The sequence below is a fragment of the Corvus cornix genome, chromosome 5, assembly GCF_000738735.6.
Source record: "Corvus cornix cornix isolate S_Up_H32 chromosome 5, ASM73873v5, whole genome shotgun sequence".
Classification (NCBI taxonomy): Eukaryota; Metazoa; Chordata; class Aves; order Passeriformes; family Corvidae; genus Corvus; species Corvus cornix.
In genome coordinates, this window is record NC_046335.1 from 14,813,889 (window position 1) to 14,824,902 (window position 11,014).

Genomic DNA, 11,014 nt, shown 5'->3' on the forward strand with positions numbered 1-11,014 from the left:
AGGAAATGCCTTGTTAAAGGTTAGCTTAACATTATTAAAAACAAAACAGTAATTACAAGGCACACAAATGAAAGAGAAAACAAGAGGCTTATAACCATTTTGTAACACAGTTTGCCCTTGACCACAATGACCTGTTATTCACCTGGGCTTTGATTAGTAAAATAATCTCTGTGTTTGTGACGTTTACAGCCGAAGTTAGATGGAACAAGTAAAAAGGGAAGGGGGGAAGGGGGAGAGGGGGAGAAATATAGAGGAAAACAAAGAAGGGGAGTGTCCAGACAACATTTATCTATGTTCTGTCTCCATGTTTATCTATGTTTATAACAACAAAATTACACATGTGAGTAAACAAGTACAAAGAAAAGAGTCATCACTAATGGGGAAATGTCTTTCATGTCACCACTCAATCACGGTCTTTGTTGTTAACTGGAAAAATTCAGTCATCTTGATCCATCAGCATTTCATTCCTATTGGGAAAAGTTAAGACAGAAGCAGCTCTTGTTTTCCTTTGAACAATTTAAAAGTGTGTGAGAGGGCAAGGAGAATGAGAAGTGGGTGCACACATGCAGTATGCAAACACGTGGGAGTAAACAGCCTGCTACTTGTATTCCCGCCACCTGCCCGAGGCAGTAACTGAGATGCACACAGAACTGAGATAGATGAAGGGACCACATCAGCCAGGGTGGAAAACCCATCATGGAAACGTATCTATCATATACCCTCTCAGTGGTATTAAGCTACAGAGTGAGAAGGTACAGGCAATTACTTTGTCATCCATATACAGGCTGAGGATCATGCAGATTTGTCTCTGGATAGATTTTGGAAGAGCACCAAGCTGATGTGATATGTGGCTGTGAGCTCCATGTGTGCTTCACGGCACAGAAAGCCTGACTTCTGGCATTGAGAGTTAGCATCTGTTTCCAGTGATTCCAGGCACAACCTCCCGGTTTCCAGTAGGGTCCTAATCACATAACGTTTGCACTTAAGCTCCTCCGCACGGGCAGAGGCAACAGAGAGGATGTCACAGCTGCTATCAAAATGGCTGAAGATCATCAGCTTCTTTGGCTGAGTAACAGAGATGATGCTTGCGAACCCTGTTTCATCAATATTTGCTTTGTTTCCTCCTTTTTTCTGGTTGGCTCTAATTTTTATCAGGTCTGTGTAATGTTTAACATCTCTACTTAAGCAGAAGATGACGTAGCAGTATAAGTAACAGCGTGGGGAACACCATGGTCAGCTGAATGCAACAGGGCTTCTGGTTTTGTAAGTACTACACATGCATTTTTCTTACAGACTTGCAAATAATGCTTTCTGCAGTCAGTGGAATTTTAATATTAGGTTAATTTCATTTGTCTGCTTGTGATTTGGTTCTGGATGTTGCAATGAAATATTAACCAAGCAGACGTTCAAGGGACCAGTGGGACCTGCTGTTCTGGGGGAATATGCTTAGACTGAAATCAAACTAAAAAACCCTTTGAAGTCATGGGGACTTATTAAGTACTTGTTAAAAGAGAATACTGATGTAACCACCTTTCAGGTTGGAAACAGCCTTCACAGTGACTTAAAATTTTAAAATTACAATAATCCCACTAGTGACTGAACAACCAGGTCCAATTTAAAAACTCTTCTGGTGACTTAATTTATAAAGCAACAATTGAATTGCTAAGGCCAGGTTCTCTAATTAGGACTGGGGTTAGTGTAGGGGGTGGGTGGAAGGTCACAATTTAAATTTAATCGCCCCTTTTATTCCCATAGACAAACTAATATGTGGTCTGGAAGAGAATTATTTTCTGAACTTCCATTTTGCATAAAAAGTACTTCCAGATTTAACAAAGCCCTTCCAATTTTTTCAGCTTTGAAATGTTAATAAAAATATTGGTGTCAGAAATTTTCTAATCTCAAAATGTTGAAATTACTGTGATTTTCATCTCTAAAGGGAAGATTATGTGAGGAAAGCCTGATGACAATATTCAATGTTTTTGATGGAAGTACTTAATTTAGATTTTTGTAGAGAGCTATGATACCAGGAGAAATTTTTTAACTGATCTGTTACAGCAGAAGTTAAAAACAGAGCCATGCCTAATATAAACTTGCTGCAGAAAAAAACTCCAAACCATACTCTTTACTTCAGAAATTCTTTAAAATTTACACTAAGCTCTGTATGGACATAGGAAGTAATCATGGATAGAAAAAATTATTTTTTTCTTTTTCACGTAAGTTTGCAATATCTCAAACAACTAAAACAAAACAGACTATGACATATTAAACATCAAATACTTTTGAGACACCTTTTGTACTATATAATTTCTTCTCTTTTTCCAAAGTACATATGTGTTGTTTGGGTTTTCCTTTTTTTTTTTTTTTGTCTCTGAAGAAGAGGCAGAGTTCTGCTCAAAAGAGATGCAAATAGTTGACTCTTATGCCTATCTAGGGCCATACTCCGTCTTTTGGTTTAAGGAAATTCAAATTTAGTGTTATCACTTGTTACTGCGGGTCACTGCAGTGGGCCCTGGCTGATCTCAGGCAGACTCAGCATACTCAGATCCTAGCAAATATGAGAACACACAGCTATCTACATGTTTGTTATGGAAACAAGACCATCAACACAAAAACAAAACAACTGGTTAATCACTAAGAATCCTTGAACTTGGGCTGCCCTCAGAAACTCTAAATCTTCAGATAGTATGTACAGTCATCTTTCACATCTAGGAATGAATATAGGACCAAGAGAATTTTACTGTGGCAGGACAAGGGAAAATACATTCCTGAAAGAAAAGAATACAAACAGGTTGTATTGGCTGGAAACCAGAAGAGGAGCCATGATAGTAGGAAAGTTCTAGAAATGTTTTCACACAGAAGCTGCCAGAGCAAAAAGCTTATTTTCATTGATTGCTTGTTACAGTTCTGAAGAGGGTTTATATGAGATGTCTCCCCAGAACTGCAGGGAACCGAATTCAGTAAACCAGAGACTTGTCCCAGCTCCTATGGAGAGCAGGGGGCTCGTGTGAAATATATCATGTCAGCTTTAAGAGAACAAGCATAATGAAGAAACTTGTCATCTCCAAGGGAATTAATCTGTGTCCTTTGATTTCCAAATGGGATCACTGCTCCTCTTTCTCTTTGAGCCAGGTCCTTCCCACATCCCATGCAGGTTAACCCACAGTGAGGGGCAAACCACCATTTAAGAAGTTACAAGCACTTGTTGCAGCTCCCCCAAAAGGAGGATTCCTTCATTCCAAACATGCACCTCATTATCTGATGCAAACCTGCTGCTTGCCACGTGTCATTGTGCCCACCTTTGTGTGCACTGCTGTCATGACACAGGATGCTCCAGGCTTTTGCCTTGAATTTTGCCTTGAAGTTCATATAGATGACCTTCTTCCATCACTTAGCAGCTGTGGCCGGTAACTGGCCATGTGAGTAAGTAACCACAAAGCAGACAGGGATGTGAATTTAACAAGAACTGGATAATCCATGATAGCTGTCTGTCCATGAGCTGCTTCCCTGAGGAAAGTGAGGGAATTTACCCCAGTTCCACTGAATAATGAGCTGCCTCATATTTCCTTACATTTAGCAAATTGTGTTTGGGCAGATGCTGTGGAGTATTTGTCTTTGAAACCCACACCCTGTCTTGCCTCGCAATAATTTGTTTGTTTAGATGTACCCTATAAGAGACAGTGTTTTGGGAAGATAATGTCATTGTTAATAAAGATTATTATGGACTGTAGCTTTATATTTTCATTGCCAATGGAAAAAAGTATTGTCTTTTCAGAGCAGTTACCATGAAATATTATGGTCTTATTATGCCTGATATTTTAATCTATAATTTGGTTGAATTTGTTAAATAAATTTGACATTGTGCCCATGAGAACTTTAAGCATCCTAAGTACATTAGATATTTATAGTTGAACTATGTAACACTTATGCTAAAAAACTATTCATTATTTCTTACTACCAAGCAAATCATTACCATCTGCTCATTTAATGACTGTTTATTTTGTGACAGAATAATTTGAAAAGAAGATGAAGTGTCTCCTGTGCCTGTGTTTACTCCTTGCTGTTCTTTGTGCTGTAACCCATTGCTGCCCTGAAGATATTTGCCATGAAGTCAACAATACTAATCTGCGTGATGGAAGAGAAAATTTATTAGCATATAGCTGTGACAAGAAAAGCTCTAACTATGCCGATTTTGTATTTAGATTTTACAGGCAGGCTACATCAAAAGAAGCTGATAAAAATGTTTTCTTTTCTCCCATGAGCATCTCCACTGCCTTTGCCATGCTGGCTGTTGGTGCTAAGTCAACCACTCTGTCTCAGATTTTTGAAGGACTGGGCTTTGATGACCTGACTGAGACTCGCATACATGATGTACATGAAAGTTTTCACAAAGTTTTGTCAGTACTGAACTGTGCTGATGTTAATATCACATTAAATATAGGGAATGCCCTTTTTACAGCTACTGGGTATGAACCACAGGAATCATTTTTACAAAATACCAAACAATTTTATGAAGCAGATTTTTTTCCTAGTGATTTTCATAAACCAGAAGAAGCTAAGAAGCAAATCAATAAATATGTAGAGGAGAAAACCAAGGGTAAAATTCCTGAATTAGTTGGTCATCTTGATCCAAATACTGTACTGGTTCTTGTTAACTATGTTTATTTTAAAGGTAAGATATTTAACATACTATTTCAATAGATTTTTTGATACAAAATAAAATTTTAGGGAACTTCTGATGATTTATTACCAGAATGACTATTTAGGAAAGAGCTAAACCATGCAGGACCTTTGAAGTAAAGATTAGATCTGGCCAGGATCAGAGTACCTGATTGTTGAGAAATACTGATTTCTTGGTTTTGATCCAATTTGCTTGAAAGCTGTGGACAGAGAAGTTCCACACTAGTGGATGCCTCAGAGACAAGGATCCACATAGTCTCACTGGTCTGAGGCCATAATGACTAAAGATGTGTCCAAGATCTCTATGCTGACTGTACATGACAGTCAGACTTGGTGGACTGACATCCTTGCACAAGGACCCCAGCTTTATGGTAGATCTGCTAGGTGCTCTGCATGAAAACCTGGGACATAGTATCTTGAGGGCCTGTGCTTCTGGAGCCTTGCTCAAATGTGATATATGCTCAAACGCTTTAACTGCTGATGAATTCCCCACCAGGCTGAGTGCAGTCAGCTTGCATGGCCTAACAGAAAAGGCATCAGAAGGTCCTGTGACCGATTGCTTACATGATTGCATTTAAATGGCATAAAAGGCATTACACAGGGTTACAGTAGAAGAAGGACTCTCAAATGGTCATCAGCCTTTGGTTGTTCTTCAGCAAGACATGACATGCTCACACTAACTATGATGAGCTTACTGCACACCTAAAATGCTTTACCGTGTGTGATGGAGGAGGTTGAAGTGATTTAGTGAGCCTCTTCTCCCATCAATATACCTCCAGTGTCCTACATTAATTCTGGTCTAATATAGATGAGTCATTCTTTATGATCTTCACGTTTGAGTGCAACAACATCTCTTTTTCCCCATTAGCTGCCTGGGAAAAGTCTTTTGATCCTTTGCGTACATATGAGGATGATTTTTTTGTGAGCACAAATGCATCTGTTAGAGTCAACATGATGCAGCGTGATGGTATCTCAAACAGCTACTATGACCAGGATCTCTCCTGTGTGGTGGTAGAGCTGCCTTACCAGGGCACTGCACGAGCATTGCTTATTCTGCCCGATGATGGAAAGATGAAGCAAGTGGAAGATGCTCTCTCCAAGGAAACTATTTGTAAATGGGATAGCAAACTTGTGACCAGGTAACTCTAGGTATATGGATTGCTATATTTGAGGACACATCGCTGCTTTTAAGAGAAAATGCCAATTTCAGATCACCTCCTACTGGACATAATGTCCTGATTTCATAAAGGGAAGTTTTAAGCAATTCTCCAAATGAGTCAGAGCAGAGCATAGTCACTAAGAAACTGCAGGCTCTGTGACCTGACAAGGGGTCACAGCATTGTAACAGCTGCCTCAAGACTTGCTTGGCTACTTTTTGACTCCTCTTCTTTCATGGTGTTAACATGATTCATTTCCTTCACCGTGTCTTAGATTTTATCCTCCTTTTCCCTTACTTTAGGCTTTCCACTAGTAGTCTCCTTACTCTCTGTAACCCTCTAGCCAAAACCTCTACTAGCTGCGTATGTGGCACTGGGATGAAAGAGCGACAATGAAGAAATTTGTTCCTTTTCCCAAAATCAAATAGAGAATGTAGATACAAGAAGATGGTGCATCTCTCAGGATGCCAGAATTGCTCAAGGAATACAAAGGCTACCATCAAACAAATTCGCAATCAAAAGAATGCTTTCAAGTGTCGCTGAGTTGTGTGCTATCCACCCTGCTGGCTGAAACGAGGCTGCAAGGGCTCACTGCTCTTCTGTTTCCTTTGACCAACAGGAGATTAAATCTGCAGTTACCAAAGTTTTCTATTAGTGGGTCTTACGATGTTAAAACCCTGTTTGAGCAAATGGGCATCACTGAAGTGTTCTCAGGTAATGCTGATCTGTCTGGAATTAGTGGCAATCAAGATCTCCAGGTTTCACAAGTAAGTAGACAGAGCTGGTGATGGGAAGGTGGTTGGTTGTTTTGATCATTTGTGTCTGGGATTTTTAAAGATTTTATTTTCCTCTTTATATTACTGAAGTTATATGTAAATCTCACAATGATATGTAGGGGCTTGGTCAGTAACTGCACTTTTTTTGCAGAAAGAATCTGCTGGCTCACTTTTTTATTACTTTAATACTGTTATTAAAAAGCTGGCTATTAAATATATAGAAAAATTGGACAACATTTTAAATGACTTCTTGGCACTGGAATATAATAGTTTAATGAAATGGTGTCAAGTAAACTACAAATGAGGAGTTCATTATGATATTTGTGTTGATTAATACCTCATTTTTGATTATTCTCAAAGTTTTCAGGAAATCTTCAGTTTGCAGAAGCAGAATTTGACTGTGTCAGTTTAAGCTATGATTTAATGCTAAAGATGTCAAATACTGCCCCATATTAGCATTTAAATAGAAGTCTTTAATTAACCTTGAAATAAGAGAAAGTGTTGCTAGTAGAAGTCCAAACCATTTAAGAAAATATACCAGCTTGCACGTGGGGTATTTTTATCCCACTTTACTCAGCACTGGTGAGAATGCATTTACAGTGTGTCCACGCTAATTTTTGCCCCTGCTTGCTCAGTCCTGGCATAGAAAATATTCCTGTTTCAAACTGTTGGAGATTTATCATAAAATCAACTTTCATCTACTGGATCTATTACTCCTTTCTTCTCCTAAATATTCCATAAGAACAGAATTTATTTTACTTCTGCTTCCAGTTCCATGTATAAACCACAGTGTTTTCTCCTATTCCATGCAGGCAATTCACAAGGCCCTGCTGGAAGTTGATGAGTCTGGAACTGAAGCTGCAGGAGCCACTGCCATAATCCTTACCAGAGTTTCCTATACTTCTCGTACCATCAAAGTCAACAGGCCCTTCATTATTTTGATCTCTGACAAACAAACCGGCATCACACTTTTCATGGGGAAAATTGTTGATCCTACTAAGGAGTAATTGCTCGGTTATCTGGCATAATGATGTTGGGCATGAGTTATAATTGTTACAGTGTTTGCAGTTTTGGGCTAGTTAGTGCTACTTACTAGTCTCTGATTGAGGGATATTCAGATGTAAATTAGAAATTTCCTTATCAAATTAATAAGCAAAAAGCATTGTAAAATATCACCATCAACTGACACTTTTTAAATGTAACATTTTCCCCAGCTGAATAATTGTATTGGGTTTGCATGGCAAGGTTTTGGTAGTGGGGGCCTGTGGGGGGCCTTTAGGGGTGGCTTCACTAAGAAGTTGCCAGAAGCTTCCCCCGTATCTGACAGAGCCATTGCCAGCAGGCTCCAAGATGGATCTGCTGCTGCTGAAGGGTGAGCCAATCAGAAATGATAGTAACACCTCTGCGGTAACATATTTAAGAAAGGAATAAAGTTATTTCACAGAAGTAATTGAGGCCAGAGGAATGCAGAGTGAGAATCTGTGAGATGAACATCTCTGCAGGTGCTCAGGTCAGCAAAGAAGCAGGGGGAGGAGGTGCTTCATGTGCCAAAGCAAAGATCCACCTGCAGCCCATGGAGGAGGTGGATGTCCAAAAGAAGGTTGTGACCCCATGGGAAGCCCACCCTGGAGCAGGCTCCTGGCAGGGCCTGTAGACCTATGAAGAGAGAAGCCCACTCTAGAGCAGGTTTGCTGGCTGGACTTGTGACCCCGTGGGGGACCCATGGTGAAGCAGCCTGTGCCTGAAGGACTGCATCCTATGGAAGGGACCCACACTGGAGCAGTTCATGGAGAACTGTAGTCCATGGGAAGGGCTCACACTGGAGAAGTTTGTGGAGGACTGTCTCCTGTGTGAGGGACCCCACACTGGAGCAGGGCAAAGATTCGTCTCCCTGCAGCAGCAGAAACAACATGTGATGAACTGACCATAACCTCTATTGCCCATCTCCCTGAGCTGGGACAAAGATGTTTTTAAGATTTTTTTTTACTTCTCATTATCCTGCTCTGATTTTGATTGGTAATAAATTCAAATAGTTTCTCCAAGTCAAGTCTATTTTGCCTGTGACAGTAATCAGTTTGTGATCTCTCCCTATCCTCATCTCAACTCATGAACCTTTCATTTTATTTTCTCTGCATTGTCCAGTTGAGGAAAGGAGTGATGGAATGACTTTAGTGGGCATTTGTCATCTAACCAGGGTCAAACCACCACAACAATTCAACTTATTAATACATTTTCCATATTTTCCACAGAAGATAACTTTTTCTTAAAGTATTTTGTTATATTTAAAAGTGAATTCTCTCTGTTAAGGAGTTTTGTCCTGCTTTCAGTTCCAGGTTATTCACCAAAAGCTTTATCCCAATAGGGATAAAGTCTTGTAATTCTACTATATCTTCTCCAGTATTCGCCTGAGCTGGTCCCTACAGAGTCTTTTCCTCCTTATATCACTCTTTGCTGCCTAGGCTGTTGTTTACCCTCAACCAGCCTGTTCTTTCTCGTATGTTCCAACTCTTTGCCTAGGACTCTTAAGAAATCATTGACCAAAAAAAAGAGAATTATCCCTGAAAAAATAGACTTATTCAGATGTAGCTCTTACTGTGAGTGCCTCTTTGCACTCCGCAAGGTCAGCAAAAACACTTTAAGAGACAGTGACATTAGGCATAGCATAAAATGTCAAAGAATTGTCTGTGACAAATGTCATTCATGAATAATTATTGTGGCTGATCAATAAAATACATAATGTAATTTTAGTGTATCAATTACGGAATTACTCCAGTCTCTTGTATCATTCTATAAATCTCTTAAAAAACCAAACACTTTCATTCCATTTTACTAACATAGATATATGTAAAATATGTCTTTAATGCTGTTAAATGAGTACAACTTTTCTCATACAGAAATTGTGATTCTTCACATTCTCTGTTTATGTGCCTATTTGGGTAAAATCTGTTTTCAAGAAATACCTAAATACTTTCTTGTTGTTGTGGGTCTGTAGATCACCCACTCTTACTGCAGTGGAGCACTGGGGCTAAACTCTATAGCAAACCATTTATTGCACAGCTGCTGCCTCAAGGAGAGGCTTACTTTGACAGCTGCTCTCTCACTGCACTGCTTTCATGCCATTGCATATTGATCCTGGAAACATTTTTTGCAAGTGGAGTTGAGTCCCCATCCCTAGGAAGATGAGGCTTCTGAATGCACACTTCTCATTTCTACAGTGATCCTGTCAGTGTGTTGTGAGCACTGCAAAGGTAATGCAAGCCCCAAATCAACAAACCAGCTCCCCACCCCTGACATCTCTCTGGCCTTCTGACCTGCTCTCCCAAACTTGGCCCACCTCACACAGAGGTGCTTTACAGTGGCCCACTGGTCTTTGTAGAATGGATTGGTATGGGGAGCTGTGCTTCTGACTCAGGGGACTTGGAGATTGCTGCCTTGTATGAGTCCCTTTGCTCCAAGTGGCGAGAACTCGGTGGAAGCCCTGAGCTATTGCTCCTCATGAGGCAAGATGGCATCACTCAGGGGACTGGGAGAGACCACACCTCTGTGCAAAGCAGAGGCTTTTGCAGAGTTAAGATCAGAGATAACTTGCTGTGGTGTGAGGCTGCCTGCCCTGTGGTGCCTCTACAAACTCAACAGGACCTGGGAGCAGTTCCCGTGAGATCTCATCCTGATTAATCTGTGCACCAGGATTGATTAGAAGGTAGGATGGTGAGATTTTTATCAGAGCCACAAGATTTTTATCAGAGTGTGGTGTCAGAAAAACAGGTTCTTGGCCTGTTGCTAAAGGGAAAGAACTTAGGAAAAATCCCATGGTTGCTAGAACAGAGCAAAAGTTTTGGGAAATCACACACGGAGCAACTTCCTGCCCCATCTACCTCCCAGGCCTCTGGTTTTGAGATGGCAGGATGAGAGCTTCATTGGTAGTTTCCATACTGGGCTGTGAAGAATGGCTGCTACTAGCAAAAGTATAAAATGGGATACCTCTGAAAGCTGGTTTGGGAGTTATCTACCAAGCTGTGGGGCATCTCAACAGTTTTCCTCCAGCTGAGCAACTTCATGCTCCAGACCAGCAGGTTGACCTGAGTTGTGTCAGGGACGAGGGGTAGGAATAAGGATCATCCTAAATCCCTCTAGAAGGAGACGATGGGTCCGGAACAGAAAACTAATAAATCTTATGCCAAACATACACCAAAATCAGAAAAATGCCTATAGTTCACAGTATGAAGATCTATAGAGCCTGGGCACTGAACAGACCTCACTGATATTACTCTCAGCACAATTCTGATTATATTCTTTAGGAACTGGACAATTCTGCAAAGCTTTTGTAGGGAGATGGAGTATTTTTTCCTAATTCCAAGAAAACCTATCTTGGTCTACTTTGCATCATTTGTCCTTGTAGCTTTT

At 40.3% G+C, this 11,014-nt stretch overlaps 1 protein-coding gene across 1 annotated transcript; it reads left to right on the forward strand.

The window, feature by feature from the left end:
• The first annotated feature begins 1,159 nt into the window (after window positions 1–1,159).
• Window positions 1,160–7,991, forward strand: LOC104686244 (serine protease inhibitor 2.1-like). The gene is made up of 5 exons (XM_010394600.2): window positions 1,160–1,263; window positions 4,007–4,669; window positions 5,546–5,816; window positions 6,454–6,601; window positions 7,423–7,991. The coding sequence occupies exons 2-5, from the start codon at window positions 4,024–4,026 to the stop codon at window positions 7,615–7,617; spliced, it is 1,260 nt and encodes a 419-aa protein (XP_010392902.1). The 5' UTR covers window positions 1,160–1,263; window positions 4,007–4,023; the 3' UTR covers window positions 7,618–7,991.
• Window positions 7,992–11,014: the final 3,023 nt, after the last annotated feature.